Source organism: Copidosoma floridanum, unplaced genomic scaffold (assembly GCF_036245765.1).
Source record: "Copidosoma floridanum isolate Cflo_tuat_1 unplaced genomic scaffold, Cflo_Japanese_pri ptg000030l, whole genome shotgun sequence".
Taxonomy (NCBI): domain Eukaryota; kingdom Metazoa; phylum Arthropoda; class Insecta; order Hymenoptera; family Encyrtidae; genus Copidosoma; species Copidosoma floridanum.
Window position 1 is genome coordinate 16832085 of NW_028321907.1, and position 23228 is coordinate 16855312.

A 23228-nucleotide genomic window follows, 5' to 3' on the forward strand; every position below is an offset into this window, starting at 1 on the left:
AATGTAAAGTTAAGGCGAGAGATCAATATAACAAGTGCTCTGATGGACAGTGCTCGGGTAACACAAACGAATAAGTCGCACAAAACAGTCAACATATACACACTGTCAACAAGGCACCATAAAACGCTATTTCAAATAGAAAAATGAAAATTGAAAATTAAAAATTAATACAACGTAATTAATTACTGCTATGGGCCGTTACATGAGTTTGAGAATAAGAGGGACCATATATGATTTAAACCGGTTAACATTATCGAACTCATGTAAGTCACAATCTAAAGACGCCATATAGTTTCATACTCTTCTCAGTCTTGCAGTAGGTGTAAAAAACGAAAAATTATTAACTTAGGTACGCTAAACGACCGGCGCATAGTGTCGCAAATTACATGGGATTGATCTAGCAACGAAGAGACTTGTAAGATTGGGGCAATTAACAAGGTCGTGTGCAATTTTATAAATAAAACAACAGTCAATGAGGTCATGACCAGACTTTACAGAACAAACATTCAACATTGACGCAATAGCAGTGTAGTCATGACTCAGATACGACATAGGTCTACGTAACTTATATGACATGAATCTTAAAAAACTACTTATGATTGACTCTTTCCAAAATTTCTACACGATTTTGGTAATGGGGGGTCCATACGACCGAACAAAAATTTATAATAGGCAGCACCAGCGTTCTGTATAAATAAATCAGCGTCCTGGGGTCCCTAAAGTCGGACGTATTTCTTATCAAGAAACCCAAATTGTTGTGAGCCCTAGACCGCCTAGACGTGACCTTAACCAAGTGCTCGTCAAAAGAGAGCTTGTCATTCAGGATTACGCCCAGATCGCTGATAGATTCCACAGTATTTATAAAGCTACCATTAAAATTGTAATCGTATATAAATGGGTCTCTATGTTTACAAAATCTAACAATATGGCACTTGCGTATATTCAACGGCAAATTATTAATTAAAGCCTAAATTATATAATTTTTCTCAATTTAACATTATTTTATTCAAAAAATACAAAGTTTATTCATTCTCATTTATTATTTTATATTTATAAAAGTTTATTGCGCGTACTTTTGCCGTTTTATTTTATGTACTTTCAGACTTTTGCGCCGTTTGGAAACGTCACGTTTACACATATTCCCGATTCCCGATCAGAAATTTCAATACACACCTGAAAAATGGATGACAGAAAGACAGAATTCCTTGTGTAATTACACTTCGGGAAAGCCATACGGCATTTCATTTTCATGTGGTGTTACGTATGGCCTTACGAAAGAGGTGTTGGATTGGTGATGCCATATGTCATGCAGTATGGAAAAACCACATAGAATTACAAATTAAAAAAAAAAAAAAAAAAATTTCATTTAGAAATAACTGCAGAATAGTCTTATCTACCATACTTTTAAGTTTTAAGTAGTTTCGTTATTATTTGCATTCAAGCTAATAAAGTCAGAGTAAGAGTTATAAAAAAATTTTTTTTGACGCAAGGTTCTGAAAATGGCATGTACGCTTCTACTCAATCAGACGTTGCCGCCGATTTCTGCATGTACCTATATATATACAATCGTCGAGCGTCGTCTGCCGCACAAACGTAACCCCTTCACTTTTGTTTTTATCATCCGATGTATCTCTTATCAGTCAGTGAAATAGTTTCTTTGAAAAGAAATAGTACTACAAATGGCCATATTATTAAATTAAACATTATGTTGCATGAGATTTCAATTATCTTATTTATATAAGTACTTACTTTTATTATTTATGAGTTATCAATATATTCAGAACTAAATATTGATATGCTTCTTGTTATGATTACCTTATGTACGTTTTTAACACAAAAATAAACTCTGATTTTCATTTTCAACAAATATTAATTATAAAATAATTTTACTAATTGTCTTATTGCCATATTAGTAAGTGAGTCATTTTAAATTTGCGCGCGCGATCCGAGCGTCTGCTCGTTTACACGGCAGACATTTCGCTCTCGCTGATCAATAACTGATTACGTTTACGATTAAATATCGTATACTATTTCCCTGATTAGCCCAAACTTTTGTTATATTATTAGAAAGCTGAAAAGTTCTTCTTTCACTACAAACTTTTTCTATTACGATCTTAAGTCTACTTTAAGAGATATTACATGATATCGTAGTATGGAAAAGTAACCTACATAAGAATACATGTTAAAAGTGCATTTTTTGACTGACTTGTTTTCAAAAATTTGCCTGATAAAAGGACTTGAAATTTTAAGAGAAGATGCCTTATAACTTTAATAACAATCCCTGCAAGTTTCCCTGTAAGTTTAAGTAAATGGGTTAGGTGAAGAACCACCTTAAGTAACATTATAGATACGTTGAGAATAAAATGAATAAGCATAGCAGAATACTAACCTAATAAGTGATTTTTAAAGGGATTTTAATCATTGTAATTCTTTACTCAATCCGTAAAAAGTATTACAACATTGTAACTTTGCACAATTACTCCCTAAATAGTTTGGTATAGCAGTCCTGTAAGTTTTGTTGACACGTATTATTTCTATCATAATTTTTAATGTTAATTCAGCAGCCATCCCATAAGACGATTTTAAAAAATCATCAAAAAAATATCGGAGTTTCCGATACATCGATTTATATTTTGCCCATTTTTCGGACGAGCCCGCACGCCACGCACGAAAATATTTGTTGACTTACTGACCTGGGGTCGTACCATGTAATTATTTTTCAGTACATCGGCCAAAAAAAGTTATACGGTACGGACCCTGACGGTAACGTATGAGGCTCTTTTACCGTCAAGCTTGAATCAGATGGCGCCAGGGCACGTCGCGGCTGTCATGGCCGTTGCACTTACACACCGTCAAATTTACAGTTGTGTATTGTGTCCGTGAGCCTATCTGTGTGATGAGCAAAGCAGAAGACATAACCTTTGTAAATGATTGCTGTTGTTTGCAGACAATTTTTGTTTGCATTTACGTTTAAAGATAGTAGGAAAAATGAAGTGCAGTGTAATATCCTGCGATAAGAAAGTGAAATTTAAATTTCCTTCTGATAGTATGATAAAAAAAAGTGGCTCGAAGCAATTGGGAGACCAATCATTAGTAAACAAATACATAAATAGCCTTGTAAATATAAACTAAAATGTACAAACTTACCTGTCCACGAGTTCTGCTTTTCTTCCACTGACTCTTGCTCCTTTCCCTTTTAAAAGCTTCTTCAATTCTGAAACTTTTAAGCTCCCATAATATTCTTTCTTGTCTTCCTTATTCATTTCAAAATTTCAAATATTGCGCTTTACCACTACACTTTAATTTCCCATGTACATAGTTACATACAATACTGAAAAGTAATGTTGTGTGAGTGAGACGGCCATGACAGCCGCGACGTACCCTGGCGCCATCTGATTCAAGCTTGACGGTAAAAGAGCCTCATAGATGTTAACCATAACTATTTTTGTTATTTATAAAGTTGCTATTATAGTACAGCAATACTATATGATCTATAGTAATAATAATAATGATAATTATAACAATAAAATTATTATTATTACAATAATAATAATAATAATAATAATAATAATAATAATAATAATAATAATAATAATAAAACTTAATATGATTACTATTATTAATAACTGAAATGACAAAATATTGTAACTACTCGCATGGAATTCTCAATTTTTTAATTTTTGGTCTTGAAATAAGGATTTGTCATTATAATATTCCGAAAAATTCAATCCCAAAAATAATTAAACCAAAAAATTGTGTATAACAAGACTATTATTTTGTTAATTACGAAATGATACGCAAATTTGGCTCGACAATTAAAAACACCACTTAGTCAAAATTTTTGTTATTTACTTACGAGGCTTGATGAAGTTATTCTAAAACAATAATCTAGTTCTTTTGATCTTTAAGTATATTACTTCCTATACAAACAAATATATCAGTTTTTCTGCAGCATACCAGCGTTAGACATTTTCTGCTTGTACGGCAGTAATTATGTAAATAAAAAATAAAAAGTTTACATTGTTTATGCTGTTGGCGGCAAGTTTACAATTTATCTTTTACCCGAAAGTATAAATATATAAAAGGTCGATATTCAGGTAAAAGATAAGTTATAAACCAGCCGCCATTTCTATCGTCGATATAAAATAAAAATTTTACGTTGGTTGTGATGTTTGCGGCAATTTTTCAATACATCTTCTACCTAAATATTGATCTTTTATATATTTGTACTTACGGGTGAAAGATAAATGGTAAACTTGCCGCCAATAGTGCAAACGAAATCATCTTTTTATTTTACATCTATGAAAATTGTTGCGGCTGGTTTATAATTTATTGTTTGGCTCTAGGGCCAAAAATGCCTAAAACTCTCGTTGAGAATTTTAGGGCTACTTTTTAGTTCAAAAATCCGCAACGCTAGATGGCGCTGATCAAATAAATTGTTACTAATACTTACAGAAGAGCCATTTTATTAATTATAAACCAGCCGCAACTAATCTTATAGATATAAAACAAAAAGATAATTTTGATTGTACTGTTTGCGGCAAGTTAACAATTTATCTTTTTCGAAAATCTACCTCCAAAAGTGTAAATATGTAGGAGGTCGATCACTCAAAAGTGCGCAGCACAATGGTATTTTTGAAAAATGTATACTTTCATAAATAGGTACTACTTGATGTGATAACTGTTTCTTGAAACACGGCTAAAATATAAAATAATAAATAGGCCTCACCACGTGATCTAGACATGTCATATTTTAAGAAAAAACGTGAAATTTGTTAATCCAAGTAAAAATAAAAGTTTTTGCGCCTAAGAAAATATATTTATATTGTTACCTACGAGGTTGTATCAAAGTTATTGTTGATTCTGTTAATTTCAAGTAATATTTTTATACTTTGGTGTAAAATATTTTGCCTTTACTCAAAAAAACCCAACTTGTAGCGATTAATTTAAAACTTATGTGTGTTTTATAACCACACTTGTTTTCTTGGATGACAAATGGATTGATTGTACGTTTGTATATTAAAGCATATATATTTTTGTTATCAGTACAACAGTCACTGTACCAAATTATACGAAAAATTAAATAGCACAGCATGAAATTTTTATCAGATGTGAAACAAAAACCAAAATCATAAGTAAAGTGGTGTAAAATTTATTTTAAAAAAATATACACATACATAAATATTAGACTGTTACAGGATACGTATTCATGACAAACTGTATCGATTGTAGAACTTAATTGGTTTTAAAATTTTGCAAAGACTACTTGTGTTACTAAAGATGTACATCATTTTGGAGCAAAAAACAAATTGCACCAAATCTTACATGTAACGACATACTTTTCAAAGAGTCTTACAATACAATTCAATTATATGACATAGAAAATCACATATTCTGTTTTACAAAAAAAAAAATATACACATATATTAAGTACATCGATCTGTACCGATTTAGTTCTCTTATATTTACATACTATACAAGTCACGCACAACGGGTAAAACATAAAATGTCCATTTTTGGCAACGTGGTCAACAACATTGGGAGACCACTGCCTTGAAAATATCAAAAAAAATCGGATGCTGGGTCGACATTAAATCTACAAAATCCGGCTTATTGATGATATTCTTCGCATTAGTCGCGATAAACCGAAGAGCCCTGTGCCTCAACCTGTCGACGTCGTGTCTATCCGCGAGGACCATGTACTCGACAACGTTGTCGGCGCTCACTTTTTTCACGAGTTTGTCCACACACATCTTTTTCAGCTGCTCGATCTGGTACTTGTCCGCCGCGTACAAAAGGTCAACGGCCACGTCACCCAAACCCTTGACCTCCCCGGTGTACATGAACCGCAGCATTTCCCGCAGAGTTTTGTACTCAATGTCATCGACGTGGATGGTGCTCGTCTTCTGCTCCACCATCAAAGTGCGGAACATGCTGGCGAACACCGGACTCTTCACCGCCAGGACGCACCGGTGGGCGTACATCATTTTACCACCAGCCACGACAACCACGTCGCTGAACTGCTCGTTGTCCAGGAGCATCTTGTAGTCGTCGAACGCCTTGGCTTTTTGCCGCAACAGAGCGTACTTCTTCGGGTGTTCGTCCAACTCCTCCCAGTCGCTTCCCGAATCGTCGTCCTCCTCGACATCCGTCGTCAGATAAACGTCGACCTTGTGGAACCAAAACTCCACCATGAACACCTGTGGCCCGGCCCTCGTGTCGAAGCAATCGCACTCCAGCATCGTGGACTCGCTCGACCATTCGGTCCGTGAGAATTGGAAGCTCCGCGTGCCCGTGTTGTTGAGGAACCGCACTTCCACGTCGCCCTCGATTTTTTCCTCGTTTTTCAAATTACAATGCAATATCTGGTCGTATTCCGTTTTTTCGGAAGACTGTGCAAACGGGAACGATTGGGTGGTCAGTTGGAGCTGCCACTTGTAGCCCAGACAAGGGTCCTTGAACACTGGCGACACTACTCTCCCGTTTTGGCTGATGTCGCTCAGGAATACCGTCCACCGGTAGTGGTTCAGTTTCTGACCGATCACGCCGGACGTGCAATCGGTGTCCAAGTTGAATGATGCCATTTTCTTTCTTGTATTGAAATCGCACTGCACAACCAGTCCTTGGTCAACTGTTTGTTTTGGTGTTCTTTGACTGATGCCTTTGCGATGATTTTCAAAAAGTGAATATTCGAGGTGATACTCGTGGAACAGATAACTATTCTTTGACACTAACTTATTGTGGAGAACATAAGCTACGACTGATGCCTTTGCAATGATTTTTAACGTACAAATGTAACGAAGTGAAAATGGATATTTATCATCGTTCATTTAGTTGGTCGTTAATAGCCAAGTCGGTCTTGGGATTGGTCAGCTACCTGATAAGCGCTTAATGAATTTGGCCCCGGGGCCTTTCTTTTAGACCTCCACGTGCGCTTTCGCTATGAGGTGGCGTACAAACTTCATGCGAGAAATTACGTCAACTGTTAGTCCGAATTCGCTTCTCGACTTTCTATACGTTCATCGACAACTTTCTTCATGGCTATACTGATAAATGTACATACGATGCAAACAGCCCAATGCGCCTATCTTCGAATATCTTGTATTCACCAATATTTCAAACTTTTCGCAAGAATATTGAATCTAACGGCCTTTATTTGTCAATTGTTTTAGCAAAACTTGGTACAACTGATGGAGTAGTCTTTTTCCATAAAAACTTTGTAGTGTTTCCTACAAGTAACCAGACCAATCTTTTGTCGACTACTCCATCAGTTGTACCAAGTTTTGCTAAAACAATTGACAAATAAAGGCCGTTAGATTCAATATTCTTGCGAAAAGTTTGAAATATTGGTGAATACAAGATATTCGAAGATAGGCGCATTGGGCTGTTTGCATCGTATGTACATTTATCAGTATAGCCATGAAGAAAGTTGTCGATGAACGTATAGAAAGTCGAGAAGCGAATTCGGACTAACAGTTGACGTAATTTCTCGCATGAAGTTTGTACGCCACCTCATAGCGAAAGCGCACGTGGAGGTCTAAAAGAAAGGCCCCGGGGCCAAATTCATTAAGCGCTTATCAGGTAGCTGACCAATCCCAAGACCGACTTGGCTATTAACGACCAACTAAATGAACGATGATAAATATCCATTTTCACTTCGTTACATTTGTACGTTAAAAATCATTGCAAAGGCATCAGTCGTAGCTTATGTTCTCCACAATAAGTTAGTGTCAAAGAATAGTTATCTGTTCCACGAGTATCACCTCGAATATTCACTTTTTGAAAATCATCGCAAAGGCATCAGTCAAAGAACACCAAAACAAACAGTTGACCAAGGACTGGTTGTGCAGTGCGATTTCAATACAAGAAAGAAAATGGCATCATTCAACTTGGACACCGATTGCACGTCCGGCGTGATCGGTCAGAAACTGAACCACTACCGGTGGACGGTATTCCTGAGCGACATCAGCCAAAACGGGAGAGTAGTGTCGCCAGTGTTCAAGGACCCTTGTCTGGGCTACAAGTGGCAGCTCCAACTGACCACCCAATCGTTCCCGTTTGCACAGTCTTCCGAAAAAACGGAATACGACCAGATATTGCATTGTAATTTGAAAAACGAGGAAAAAATCGAGGGCGACGTGGAAGTGCGGTTCCTCAACAACACGGGCACGCGGAGCTTCCAATTCTCACGGACCGAATGGTCGAGCGAGTCCACGATGCTGGAGTGCGATTGCTTCGACACGAGGGCCGGGCCACAGGTGTTCATGGTGGAGTTTTGGTTCCACAAGGTCGACGTTTATCTGACGACGGATGTCGAGGAGGACGACGATTCGGGAAGCGACTGGGAGGAGTTGGACGAACACCCGAAGAAGTACGCTCTGTTGCGGCAAAAAGCCAAGGCGTTCGACGACTACAAGATGCTCCTGGACAACGAGCAGTTCAGCGACGTGGTTGTCGTGGCTGGTGGTAAAATGATGTACGCCCACCGGTGCGTCCTGGCGGTGAAGAGTCCGGTGTTCGCCAGCATGTTCCGCACTTTGATGGTGGAGCAGAAGACGAGCACCATCCACGTCGATGACATTGAGTACAAAACTCTGCGGGAAATGCTGCGGTTCATGTACACCGGGGAGGTCAAGGGTTTGGGTGACGTGGCCGTTGACCTTTTGTACGCGGCGGACAAGTACCAGATCGAGCAGCTGAAAAAGATGTGTGTGGACAAACTCGTGAAAAAAGTGAGCGCCGACAACGTTGTCGAGTACATGGTCCTCGCGGATAGACACGACGTCGACAGGTTGAGGCACAGGGCTCTTCGGTTTATCGCGACTAATGCGAAGAATATCATCAATAAGCCGGATTTTGTAGATTTAATGTCGACCCAGCATCCGATTTTTTTTGATATTTTCAAGGCAGTGGTCTCCCAATGTTGTTGACCACGTTGCCAAAAATGGACATTTTATGTTTTACCCGTTGTGCGTGACTTGTATAGTATGTAAATATAAGAGAACTAAATCGGTACAGATCGATGTACTTAATATATGTGTATATTTTTTTTTTTGTAAAACAGAATATGTGATTTTCTATGTCATATAATTGAATTGTATTGTAAGACTCTTTGAAAAGTATGTCGTTACATGTAAGATTTGGTGCAATTTGTTTTTTGCTCCAAAATGATGTACATCTTTAGTAACACAAGTAGTCTTTGCAAAATTTTAAAACCAATTAAGTTCTACAATCGATACAGTTTGTCATGAATACGTATCCTGTAACAGTCTAATATTTATGTATGTGTATATTTTTTTAAAATAAATTTTACACCACTTTACTTATGATTTTGGTTTTTGTTTCACATCTGATAAAAATTTCATGCTGTGCTATTTAATTTTTCGTATAATTTGGTACAGTGACTGTTGTACTGATAACAAAAATATATATGCTTTAATATACAAACGTACAATCAATCCATTTGTCATCCAAGAAAACAAGTGTGGTTATAAAACACACATAAGTTTTAAATTAATCGCTACAAGTTGGGTTTTTTTGAGTAAAGGCAAAATATTTTACACCAAAGTATAAAAATATTACTTGAAATTAACAGAATCAACAATAACTTTGATACAACCTCGTAGGTAACAATATAAATATATTTTCTTAGGCGCAAAAACTTTTATTTTTACTTGGATTAACAAATTTCACGTTTTTTCTTAAAATATGACATGTCTAGATCACGTGGTGAGGCCTATTTATTATTTTATATTTTAGCCGTGTTTCAAGAAACAGTTATCACATCAAGTAGTACCTATTTATGAAAGTATACATTTTTCAAAAATACCATTGTGCTGCGCACTTTTGAGTGATCGACCTCCTACATATTTACACTTTTGGAGGTAGATTTTCGAAAAAGATAAATTGTTAACTTGCCGCAAACAGTACAATCAAAATTATCTTTTTGTTTTATATCTATAAGATTAGTTGCGGCTGGTTTATAATTAATAAAATGGCTCTTCTGTAAGTATTAGTAACAATTTATTTGATCAGCGCCATCTAGCGTTGCGGATTTTTGAACTAAAAAGTAGCCCTAAAATTCTCAACGAGAGTTTTAGGCATTTTTGGCCCTAGAGCCAAACAATAAATTATAAACCAGCCGCAACAATTTTCATAGATGTAAAATAAAAAGATGATTTCGTTTGCAACTATTGATGGCAAGTTTACCATTTATTTTATTTATTTGCGTGGTTGGGGGCGCTACTGTCGATTTACTGGTGATGTGATCCGCAATCTCACCAGCAGTAAAGCAGACGACGTCCGTCTATACTTGCTCTTTTTCGTGACATTTTCCGACATTCTGTCGTCTGCTTTGCTTTGTTTACAATCAGAAAATGTCATACGAAAAAGAGCTATAGTAGACCGACGTCGTCTGCTTTACTGCTGGTGAGATTGCGGATCACATCACCAGTAAATCGACAGTAGCGCCCCCAACCACGCAACGTTGTCACGTCGTACATATGTAACTGCTGGCGGCGCAGTTAATTCAAGGTAGTTGACTTACCGACCTGATGGTAGCGTAGAGCGCAACCTTAAAATACTTGCTGGTGACGATTGCGGAAAACACCCTCTACCCACGTTTCTTTTTTCTCTGTCAACTTGACAGATGCCGTGGTGTGGAGGCTTCAATTTTAATTTGCTTTTATTTTTTTCTATTGCTACGTGTCTGAGACATGTCAGTATTAGCAACAAATTCAGCTAGTGCAGCCAAAAATAGTGAAGACGTTTAGTGAGTTAATGATGAGTTATTTAGTGTTTTAGACAACATTTTCTTTTATCACAAGCAAAGTTACAAGTTGCATTGATGCACATGTGTATATAGTGTACAATGTAAATAGGAAAGTAGATAACGGGTCAAGCGCATCCATTTACCGTTACCCTCACTTTCTCTTTGGAGCTATGAACTGTGATTATAACTTTTTTATCTTCTGTTGCTTGCTTTCTTTGTTTAGAATCGCCAGTTGAATTTTAATTAGCCCTACGCACGACTTGTGACAATGAATTTGGTGAAGTTGAGTTTTTTATTCAATGCGCTTAGCGTCGGCTTCGTCGGGATGCTCATCAATTTATTTGAAAGCTACATACCGGCTTTCGTCTCAAAGATCTTTCGACACGGAAAATTTTCCGCCGACGTCAAAGATGCTTTTCTTGATATGTGCGAAGTTCCTAAGAGGTAAATTGCAAGTTGTACATATTTTTTGTAAAAAAAAAACTCCATGATGAGCACGTATTCAAAATTTTTCTACGTTTACAGGTGGATGCAGCATTTTTATATCTTAGCTGCACCACTGAGCACTTTTTCTCTGAGCTTGTTGATTTATAGATATTTTTTAGGTAACAAGTTGCCAAAACTTTTCAACGATTACTTTGGCTGTATGATTGGTACTTCTACACCAGCATTAAGTGAATGAAAATAATTTACATAAATCGTAATATTTTCTCAATTGGGATATTTTGTTGATTAAATTTTTTATTTCTAGTCCCTCCAGAAAATGTGATTTTAGCAATTACTCTTCTTTCAATGCATTGCTGGAAGAGATTTTATGAATGCTATTTTCTAAGCGTTTTCAGTGATGTGAAAATGAGTTTTGTCATTTATTTGGTGGGTCATTGTCATTACATAGGAGCAGTTACCAGTATTGTTGGAGAATCTAGACAACTTCTCACAGGTTTATGATTTTTTCAACAAGGTGATTGTCACTTCGTCAAAATTCATAAACACTAATCTGTCTGTTGATTTTAAGATACCAAAGTTTTATTAAACTGGACTAAGCTGACCTACTTGGAAATTTTGTGTTCAATTGTATTTCTAATATCAACATATTTACAGTACAAGTCTAACTTAATCTTAGCAAGTTTGAGAAAAGATAAAAAAGGAAACGTTGTTACGAAAAAACATAAAATTCCGAAAGGAGAACTTTTCGAATATGTAACGTCACCGTTACAGTTTACTGAAATCTGTTTGTATGGATGTTTGAGTATTATTCTAAAAGCAGGATCTACATTTCACTTTGTCACTCTTTGGGTAATAATTAACCAGGTAAAAAATGATTTAGTCGCATTTATTTATAAAGTTTTTCATAAAAAATAACAATTGATTTTTTTTGTTTGACAGGTGGAATGTGCATATTTATCTCATGTCTGGTACTCCAATACGTTTGAGAATTATCCCAAGTCTCGGAAAATAATATTACCATTTATTTTTTAAGTCTGGAACTATGACTTTTTTAATACCGTTTATGACATTTAGGTCGATAGTGATAAAGTTTCTATTTTTCTAGATTTTGCGTATTATAGTTATTTCGTGTTCACCCCTCACTTAATTTGTCTAGTCGAGTCTACACAAAAAATAAATCTCTTGCGAATAAAATACAATACAGCGGCGCTAAATTCGGATAAATTTTTCTTCATTTAAAGATTACAAACAGATTATTAATATATTATTAAAATGGTACTGTTAAAATAAATTCCATAAGAATGTCTCAAAAAAAATTTTATATATCCACACTATCAACCATTCTCTGGTCATGAATTTACAATGCTAGCACAAAAAGACATTGCGGAATTCTTATTGCAACTTAGTTATAAATTACTTTTCTTTACAAAATAGTATTAAAATACAAGCAAGTATAACAATAAGATTCTTAGTAGATGATGAAGTCATGAAGTCCGGTATAATTATGATCTTTCTTTACCTGAAAGTACACAACCATTTACACAACATCAATTGACTACATCATCAGTGTTTGGGCTGAGATGGAAAATTACTGAAATAATGACTGCCAGTTGAAAATACTGAAAAAAAATAGATTTAGTTGTGAATAGTACTGCAGTGGTCAATTTTAAAATTGATGCAATACTATCATTGAAAATTAAGATTTAAAATAATTGGCGACATTCATGAAAAATATCGGTAATTATTTTATAAATATATATACAACATTTTTTAAACAACGTTTTTGAACGTTGGATTCAATTATTACAGTAACTTACATATACGGATATCCTTGAGCTTTACTTCTGAATATGGAAAGAATCAGACTGAAAAATACAAGAACTAGAATTGCTCCAATTGTGGTAAATGTTCTTCGTTTTTTCACGTCACCTTTGCGCGAAGCTGCTTCAGTCATGAGAATCATGCCTAAGACAACTGCTCCATCTGTTTTCATTTCGTGTTAAGGAAATTTCTTTTTGAATTATACCTTCAATTTATTTATATTTCATTTTCAAAGGATACTTAAAATCAAAATGATATAAGTCTCTAAAACAAATTGGCCTTGTGAAGATCCATGGATGTATATAGAATTACCATTAGGTGATTTATACATATATGGTGGACTTCTGATGTGATTCCACATTTGACCAGAAATCATTGTAAGGGTAAAGAACTGAAAGTTTATAGTCAGCTGTACTGTTTGTAAAAAACTTTTTATCAGCGTCAAAAAGCGACAACTCACCAGAGCTGCAAGACCCCATAAAGTTTTGTTATAAATAAAATCAAGGTTATTGCGCCTCAGGTACAAGAAACCTCCAATAAGAACGAGAAGCATAACAACAGCAACTGTGCCAGAATAGCTTGGTGGTCTGAATACACGGATCTAGAAGTACCCGACCCACAAGTTAATTTTTTAATCTAATGAATAAATACGAATGTAGATTTATTATTACCTGAATATCGGTACGCTCAAAGACCCATTTAGAAATAACTTCAGCTGCTAATCCTACTCTCTGAATGTCCATAGTGTCAGCTGGCTTGGGTTTGCCCTTTGGTGGGAAGTGAACGTACACTGGTGCAGAATTTAATTTTAGCTAAAAAGACAAAATTATTCCATGGAAAATCCAAATTGCTAAGGTGATAATAAAAAAAGGCAGCATATAGGGGCCACACAAAATCATGTATCCATGTCTCATGCAGGATAAACGATTACAGTTGATCCTTACACTGCACTGCTATAAAGAATTAAATTATAGCTACCATTTGGAAAACCTCAGGACTCTCATCATAGTCAACAGAAGCAAAGAACAGCTTGTTCGAGTATGACTGAGAATGGGGAAAGGAGTTGGCCAATATTGTAAACTCATAGCTTGCATGCCTGAAAATAATATGCAAGTAGAATTGATAGCTGAATTATTTAGCATTGGGTTTGCAATTAAAAAAGATGGTTGTCATACACGCAAATTTGACAAAGCTTTGCAGGAGCTGTAAACAGTACTATGACAGAATAATTTCTAGGCGTTGCTCTGATGTATTCCTTAAATTTGGCTGTATTGAACTTAAGAAGCGGTCTTTTCATCGACATCTCTGTAAGCTGCTTCACACGATCCGGCAACGGAGAGCTCTGCAATAAAAATAATAAAAGTTTCAAGGTTAAGATAAATGTTTACACCAAAGAATGACATGAAATCTAGTTATAAGTAATTTGAAGCTGGAAATTCTGGCAATATAATTGTGGCCTACTTACTGTCAGATTTTAGTAAGGGGCAAAATAAAGAATGAAAAATCTCTGACGTGTCAGGCGATAAGAACCAGCATAGCGCTAGGAATTAAATAGAAAAAACAAGCACGAACTCACGTTTTTAGATCTGTATTGGCAAGTGACAAAGCTCAGCGACACGGAAATCGCTACGAGCAAGGCCAGGATTAATTTTCCTGACATTTTCAACATATTTTTCTTCCCGATCCGGGACGACAACACGGCACACAACTCGAGATAAACACACCGATCCACGAGTCCACGACCTCTTCACTGCAGGCTTTTAGCTTTTACTCTCTCTGAAATCTGACCAATGAGCACCTTGCCGCGTGGATGTTTTCTGCTGCTCGTGTACCCCGGGCATTTTGATTTTTTGATAAGATAAGAGTTGTGCTTGTCAATATTTAAAAAAAATTGGTAAATAAGTAGACATATTAAAGTATCATAACAATAACAATTAATTTATCTCTCGTTTGTTCTATACTCTTACAGAGATGTGGTAATTATGGCAGTGCCATATAGTATACTTTATAAGCCAGCCGCAACTAAGTCCAATGGATAGAAAATAAATAGTTGTCTACGGAAAGTAATTTGCGGTGGAATTTGTCTTCTGAATCAGAATCAGTGTGCCGAGATCGTGCTCCGTACATTCCGCAGCCGACGGCAGGTAAAACGTGTCGTTCATATGACCATCTCATTTTTCTTTGAAAGATGAATGTAAATTCGGCAAGCTTTTGCGGCCCCTTGCTCACAGTTGTCTTTTTTTTTTTTTCTTTCCCCACGCCGATTTGACAGAGTAACAGAGAGCGCCAGTAAATTAAAGGTATATATATATAGTTGACTTTCCGATCTGACGGTAATGTAGAGCGCAACTTACCGAAAATTACTTGCTCTGGTAACGATTGCGGAAAACACCTCATCACACGCATGATGCACGTAGTATATTATACCACGTGTGATTGTCTTCCCCTGTGTGATAATGATTTGACAACAAATAGATAGACGGACAGCTCAACATACCGCTATCTCTTTTGCACTTGGTATAACGCTCGCCGCTCTCGCCGCCCTCGCTGGTGAAGTATTTAAAAACAATAAAACATATTTAATAAAGTAATGCATTGGAAATACCTAACTGGAAAAATGTTGAAGAAAAGCTATGATTGAATGCATTTTATTTTCTTTTACTAAAAAAATATTATTCAGTAGTGTGCGCAAATATCACGTTCTATACTAAAATACTAAAGGTATTGGATACATATACTTTTCGTCTTTACCGCCACTAATATGGTAGTCGAGCGTTGTGTAACAAATCCAGCTATTTGTTGTCACATCATTATCAACACATTATCAGGATAAGCTTTAATGATGTGACAACAAATAGATGAACGACACTTGTCGTCCATCTATTTGTTGTCAAGTCATTATCACACATTGTCAGAGTAAGCACAAGCACACATAATATAATAGTATATCGCGTGAAGTTGTGAAGAAAGTTATAGCATTCAGTTTTCATCAGCTTAAGTATAACGTTCGTTAGTAGTGTGATTCTACGTGGCAGTAAATCGTAATTGTTGAGTCGTGATCAAAGTTTAGAACTGTTTTTTTATCAACTAGTAAATTTGCCTTTTTTTTTATTAACACTCGTAAAATTTTTCAATAACATTTGCAAAACACGTTTGTGTAACTGTATTTCCGTCGCTTATTTCAAATTAGCCCTATTTCATTTTCGCGGGAAGCAACGTTTGTACCCTCGAAACTTGTTTAAAAATATTGACATTGACAAGTTATAAGGTTTTTTTGTGGTATAGAAATGAATCAACTTACAGAAACCAGCTGCGAGGTAAGTCGACTTCCATTCAAATGTTCGAGCATATTCCGGAAAAAACCGGCCGCATGATTTTTAACTTGAGAAGTAAAAGAAAAAAGCATTTTCTATCAGTTTTGAGGTAAAGAAATATTTACATATTGCAAAATAGATTAATTTTCGAACGCAACTTTATGTAGCTGTAGCTACTAGCTAATACCATGATGTAAAAATACGCGGTGCGGCGTTCCAAAGTCTCATTTTCGTGCCGTCCTGCGCCTTTCAACACGACGCCATATTTGAGGGAGACGTGGCTATATACTACAGCGGCGAAGAGCCTGTACAATGAAACGAAGCCGCTTAAGTTGAAACTAAAACTTATCCCATGCACGCATCTTACCTCGAATTGAGATATATATATTTATATATTTGTGCATATATACGTAAACTGATCATCGTTTACCTGTTTGTTCAGTTTTTTATGTGCAAATATTGCCGAATTGGGTGTTTGGTCACTAAAACAACTGGAATGAAAGTATTGAAGCAAAAAATATACATTGTTTCACGAGTTTCTTGATGCTAATATATGTTTTATATTTTAAAAACTTTTGAAATCCGCAGACAGACATGGCGGCGCGGTGGAAGCCATGATGTAAGAAATATAATGTGTGGCGTTGCACATCCATTTTGATTGACCAATCAGGAACGCTTCCATCGCACCGCCATGTCTGTCTGCGAATTTCAATAGCTTTTAAAATATAAAGCGTATTAACATCAAGAAACTCCTAAAACAATATATATTTTTTATTTCAATATTTTCAATCCAGTTGTTTCAGTGACCAAACACCCAATTTGGCAATATTTGCACAGAAAAAACTGAATAAACAGGTAAACGATGATCAGTTTACGTATATATACACAAATATATAAATATATATATATATCTCAATTCGAGGTGAGATGCGTGCATGGGATAAGTTTTAGTTTCAACTTTAGCGGCTTCGTTTCATTGTAGGTACAGGCTCTTCGCCGCTGTAGTAGTCACATCTCCCTCCAATATGGCGTCGTGTTGAAAGGCGCAGAACGGCACGAAAATGAGACTTTGGAACGCCACACCTTATATTCTTACATCATGGTGGAAGCATTGATCAATCAAAATGGATGCGCAACGCCGCGCGGGCCGCACCTTGTATTTTTACATCGTGGCTAATACCATGTGTTTTTATATATATACATGTGCTTACACTGACATCGAATAGAAAGATGTTAAAGGAAATGGATGATTGTGTTCGCAATTTTGGATCCATAATGGGTCCATTTGGTATAAAGTACTGGATGATGACATCACATGAATACGTGAAACGCATATACCCGTTACATCTATATATGTGTTTATAGTAACATCGAATAGAAAGATGTTAAAGGAAATGGATGATTGTGTTCTCAGTTTTGGATACATATTGGATCCATTTGGTATAAAGCACTGCTGCACTGGACAGTGGTGGGTTTCCGACGCAACTCGGAGGTTAATGACACATACCTGTCAGAAATGTCAGAAACGTCAGTAATTAAAATACGCACTTAAATCTGAACCTAGTTATTTTGTTTATATTTTTATTCAGGATATAGTCTTTGCACAAAAGGTTTATTTCGTAAAATTAAATATTTTTCCACTTTTACTTTTTTAACGACGTAAACTACGAGTTGGTTGTAAGCTTAAGGAGCTACGAATTACTAAAATGGTTAGAATACCCGGATTTTCGCGCGAAAACTACTGTAATTGAAAAATTTTAAATAACAGAAACATCTTGAGGTATCTGAGATACCTGAGGTAACATACCTTAGGTAAGATACCTACTCACCACTGGTACTGGATGATGACATCACGTGAATACGTGATACGCATACACACACTATATCTATATCTACATGTGTGTTTAAACTGACATCGAATAGAAAGATGTTAAAGGGAATGGATGATTGAATCCAGACTTGATTCATTGTATTTATCAAGCCTGGATCCATTGTATTCGCAGTTTTGAATACATAATGGGTCCATTTGGTATAAAGTACTAGATGATGACATCACGTGAATACGTGATACGCATCACACACTGACACACACTACATAGGCTCCGTGCACAAAGACACCAGCGCCAACTTGTGGCTGGATGGAGAGTCAACGTGGTTACAAGAAAAAATCACTAAGTAGCATGGTTGCCTAAAGTCAATAATTTTTTTCATTAATATCAAGATCCTTTCTTACAATCCGATTATCTCAATTAGAATCTTTAACTCCTCAACTTTGCGATATTTTTTACAGCATGAGATTTTGCTTTAATAAGTTGTAAAAAATATTTATATCCCTTTGTTGCTTTTGCATGTGAGCTACATTGCGTGATTAGTAACTGAGTACTATTAAGTATGCTCTATATCTCTCACACACTTAACTGACACAGGCTGTTCAGCAAGCTGCAAACCAACTTTCAAAAATTTTGAAACGCTTTTCCTCCATTCGGAAATCAGCTGATTAATCAGGTGATTTCTCATGCCCTAAATTTTTTATGTATTTTTTAGTATTTCTAATTATTTTATGCGTATTTAAAAAAATTTTAAACTTCAATTTTTTTTCATACACTTAAACCTATAAAAAACGTCTTTTATTGACTTGAGACAATAAAAAAAAAGATTCAATATATTAAAAAGATTTAGGAATTTAATGTATCCATGCAATTTAACACTTGAAACTGTAAAAATGATAAGTTATGAGTTTTGTCAATTTTTTATTTGCTTACAACTTCTACTACCGATCTAGTTATGAATGGTTAAAAACAGCATCAACAAGTTTCGAATGGCTTAGAGCTTTTTTCCAACCAATTATAACATTTGTTGATGCGTGAGTGCAAGAGAAATGGTATACATTCAAAACATAAATAATGTATATAAATTATTTAATTATGATTGATGATTAAATTTTTTTTTTTTTTTTTATGTGTGAGGATATCGTTGTTACACGGATGATATTAGGCATTGTGTGATTATTTTTTAATTTCTTTTTTAACTTGGCATTTTTCAATGTTTTTTGATATTATAAATCTAATTATTTTTCACAAGGCTCATGATGTCGTTAGTCAGAATGCGTGATTTTTCCAAAAATTGAACGATATATATACTACATTTTTGCGCATTATAAATGTATCGTCATATTTTTTAACTTACTAAGTTTCTTTCTCTATGTTAGCAAGCCTGTAATGGGGCACTTTCCAAAGATATTTGCCGAGAAAGACGTAAAAATTGGCTTCATAGTTATAAATGACAGACGGTATCAGAATACCAACGCTGATGTACGTAAATGGGTCATTCTTTTAAAAACCGAGCACTTTTTGACCAACACATCTCAGAATTGGCTGAATTTTTTTTTACAGACTCTACTTTTAGCAAAAAACATAAAAGTTCGAGGTTTTTTTTTTTTACGTATTTTAGAAAATATAAGCGGTCGAAAATTCGATGAAAGCGAGTTTTTAACTTGAAGACTAATTTTCAAAAATTCATAATTCCGGTTCTATTGGAGCTGAAGATTTAATTTTTTTTTATTATAAAGGGAAAAACGTAAATTTTAAAAGAAAAATATGTAAAACAAATTTACAATCAATTTCATACTGATATAAACAATTTAAATGTTTAAATCAATTTTTAACAATGAAACTCACCACTTAGCGTGTTTTAAGTATGACCATCGTATTCTACATCCAATTTTTATTGGAAATGCTTTTTTTATAAATAGAGAAACGATTATTATTTTAGCTAAAAAATCAAACTGCAGTACCGGACGTCAGCGCCCCAAGCTGCAAAGTACCCCTCATATTCTCGCTTCTTACCATTGTTCTCTGTACTATATTACAAATAGTGCACATAGTATGTTTCACATTTTCAATTGAAGGATTTTATTTATTATTAATTAAAGTTTGATATAAAATTGAAGAAAAACAAATAAACAATTACATTACACTGAAAAAAAAATTTCGATAATTGAAATAAATGTATTTATTCGAATTCAAATTATTTGAATCGAATAAATGTTTATTTGAATTACATTTTATTTATTAGCATTAATTAAATAAATAATTGGTGAGACAATACAATTTATTACATAGTCAAATATTTAAGTGAAATAATTTCATATTTAAAATAAGAAAATATTTATTTACTTTGACTAAACACTAAAAAACTTATAACTTGATTTGATTAAATATTTTTTTTGTAAGTATTCATCTTGATTGTTTGCATCCTTAATAAACAATTTATTTAGTCAACTAAGGGTGTATTCGAACTGATGGAATATTTATTTGTATAGATCCAAATAAATAATTATTTGATTCAAACACACCATTTTGAAGAATACAAACAAAGAAATTTTTTTGTTCGATCAAATAAGTACTGGTATTGAAAAGATCCGCATATTTAGTTGGTCAAAATAAATATTTATTTACTTTGACTAAACACTAAAAAACTTATTACTTGATTTGATTAAATATTTTTTTTGTAAGTATTCATCTTGATTGTTTGCATCCTTAATAAACAATTTATTTAGTCAACTAAGGGTGTATTCGAACTGATGAAATATTTATTTGTATAGATCCACATGAATAATTATTTGATTCAAACACATCATTTTGAAGAATACAAACAAAGAAATTTTTTAGTTCGATCAAATAAGTACTGGGATTAAAAAGATCCGCATATTTAGTTGGTCAAAATAAATATTTATTTACTTTGACTAAACGATAAAAAACTTAATAATTGATTTGATTAAATTTTTTTTTTGTAAGTGTTAATCTTGATTGTTTGCATCCCTAATATACAATTTTTTAAGTCAACTAAGGGTGTATTCGAACTGATAAAATATTTATTTGTATAAATCTAAATGAATAATTTTTTGATTCAAACACATCATTTTGAAGAATACAAAAAAAGAAATTTTTTAGTTTCATCAAATAAGTACTGGTATTGAAAAGATCCGCATATTTAGTTGGTCAAAGTGAATATTTATTTACTTTGACTAAACACTAAAAAACTTGTTACTTGATTTAATTAAATATTTTTTTTGTAATTATTCATCTTGATTGTTTGCATCCTTAATAAACAATTTATTTAGTCAACTAAGGGTGTATTTGAACTGATGAAATATTCATTTGTATAAATCCAAATAAATAATTATTTAATTCAAACACATCATTTTTGAGAATACAAACAAAGAAATTTTTTAGTTCGATCAAATAAGTACTGGTATTAAAAAAATCCGTATATTTAGTTGGTCAAAATAAATATTGATTAACTTTGACTAAACACTAAAAAACTTAATACTTGATTTCATTAAATATTTTTTTTGTAAGTATTCATCTTGATTGTTTGCATCCTTAATAAACAATTTATTTAGTCAACTAAGGGTGTATTCGAACTGATAAAATATTTATTTGTATAGATCCAAATAAATGCTTATTTAATTCAAACACATCATTTTGAAGAATACAAACAAAAAAATTTTTTAGTTCGATCAAATAAGAACTGGTATTGAAAAGATCCGCATATTTAGTTGGGCAAAATAAATATTTAATTACTTTGACTGAACACTAAAAAACTTAATAATTGATTTGATTAAATATTTTATTTGTAAGTATTCATCTAGATTGTTTGCATCCTTAATATACAATTTTCCAAGTCAACTAAGGGTGTATTCGAACTGACGAAATATTTATTTGTATAGATCCAAATAAATAATTATTTGATTCAAACACATCATTTTGAAGAATACAAACAAAGAAATTTTTTAGTTCGATCAAATAAGAACTGGTACTGAAAATATCCGCATATTTAGTTGGTCAAAAGAAATATTTATTTACTTTGACTAAACACTAAAAAACTTATTACTTGATTTGATTAAATATTTTATTTGTAAGTATTCATCTTGATTGTTTGCATCCTTGATAAACAATTTATTTAATCAACTAAGGGTGTATTTGAACTGATAAAATATTTATTTGTATAAATCCAAATAAATAATTATTTAATTCAAACACATCATTTTAAAGAATACAAACAAAGAAATTTTTTAGTTCAATCAAAAAAGTACTGGTATTAAAAAAATCCGTATATTTAGTTAGTCAAAATAAATATTTATTTACTTTGACTAAACACTAAAAAACTTAATACTTGATTTGATTAAATATTTTTTTTGTAAGTATTCATCTTGATTGTTTGCATCCTTAATAAAAAATTTATTTAGTCAACTAAGGAAGTATTCGAACTGATGAAATATTTATTTGTATAGATCTAGATGAATAATTATTTGATTCAAACACATCATTTTGAAGAATACAAACAAAGAAATTTTTTAGTTCGATCAAATAAGTACTGGTATTGGAAACATCCGCATATTTAGTTGGTCGGAATAAATATTTATTTACTTTGACTAAACACTAAAAAACTTATTACTTGATTTAATTGAATATTTTTTTTGTAAGTATTCATCTTAAAGGTTTGCATCCTTAATAAACAATTTATTTAGTCAACTAAGGGTGTATTCGAACTGATGAAATATTTATTTGTATGGATCCAAATAAAAAATTATTTGATTCAAACACATCATTTTGAAGAATACAAACAAACAAATTTTTTAGTTTGATCAAATAAGTACTGGTATTGAAAAGATCAGCATATTTAGTTGGTCAAAATAAATATTTATTTACTTTGACTAAACACTAAAAAACTTATTACTAGATTTGATTAAATACTTTTTTTGTAAGTATTTATTTTGATTGTTTGCATCCTTAATAAACAATTTATTTAGTCAACTAAGGGTGTATTTGAACTGATGAAATATTCATTTGTATAAATCCAAATAAATAATT

The 23228-nt window shown here is 33.6% G+C and overlaps 2 protein-coding genes and 1 long non-coding RNA gene across 3 annotated transcripts; 1 reads left to right on the forward strand and 2 right to left on the reverse strand.

Annotated features, from left to right (window-relative positions):
- The first annotated feature begins 10653 nt into the window (after positions 1 to 10653).
- LOC106645462 (polyprenal reductase) lies at positions 10654 to 12537 on the forward strand. Its single transcript, XM_089596163.1, has 5 exons — positions 10654 to 11215; positions 11297 to 11445; positions 11523 to 11711; positions 11787 to 12082; positions 12158 to 12537. Exons 1-5 carry the CDS (start codon positions 11040 to 11042, stop codon positions 12248 to 12250), a joined length of 903 nt encoding a protein of 300 aa, XP_089452289.1. The 5' UTR covers positions 10654 to 11039; the 3' UTR covers positions 12251 to 12537.
- Ostgamma (oligosaccharide transferase gamma subunit) lies at positions 12519 to 14854 on the reverse strand. Its single transcript, XM_014361328.2, has 8 exons — positions 14616 to 14854; positions 14215 to 14381; positions 14018 to 14135; positions 13711 to 13851; positions 13500 to 13640; positions 13280 to 13430; positions 13036 to 13201; positions 12519 to 12837 (listed from the first exon to the last, which is right to left on the reverse strand). The coding sequence occupies exons 1-8, from the start codon at positions 14706 to 14708 to the stop codon at positions 12807 to 12809; spliced, it is 1008 nt and encodes a 335-aa protein (XP_014216814.1). The 5' UTR covers positions 14709 to 14854; the 3' UTR covers positions 12519 to 12806.
- A 539-nt stretch (positions 14855 to 15393) lies between these two features.
- On the reverse strand, positions 15394 to 16392 carry LOC149373506 (uncharacterized). The gene is made up of 2 exons (XR_016293379.1): positions 16341 to 16392; positions 15394 to 15586 (listed from the first exon to the last, which is right to left on the reverse strand). It is a non-coding gene; the product is annotated as an uncharacterized LOC149373506 (long non-coding RNA).
- Between the last annotated feature and the right edge of the window lie 6836 nt (positions 16393 to 23228).

What these genes read in the sequence shown, in the direction of transcription:
- Ostgamma (XM_014361328.2), bottom strand. Translation starts at nt 14,708, where the DNA reads ATGTTGAAAATGTCAGGAAAATTAATCCTGGCCTTGCTCGTAGCGATT. An exon ending in GCCAATACAGATCTAAAAAC is followed by an intron (nt 14,382 to 14,615) that starts GTGAGTTCGTGC and finishes TTTTTATTGCAG; the next exon opens with AGCTCTCCGTTGCCGGATCG. An exon ending in AAGCTTTGTCAAATTTGCGT is followed by an intron (nt 14,136 to 14,214) that starts GTATGACAACCA and finishes TATTATTTTCAG; the next exon opens with GCATGCAAGCTATGAGTTTA.
- LOC106645462 (XM_089596163.1), top strand. Translation starts at nt 11,040, where the DNA reads ATGAATTTGGTGAAGTTGAGTTTTTTATTCAATGCGCTTAGCGTCGGC. An exon ending in ATGTGCGAAGTTCCTAAGAG is followed by an intron (nt 11,216 to 11,296) that starts GTAAATTGCAAG and finishes CTACGTTTACAG; the next exon opens with GTGGATGCAGCATTTTTATA. An exon ending in ATCTAGACAACTTCTCACAG is followed by an intron (nt 11,712 to 11,786) that starts GTTTATGATTTT and finishes GTTGATTTTAAG; the next exon opens with ATACCAAAGTTTTATTAAAC.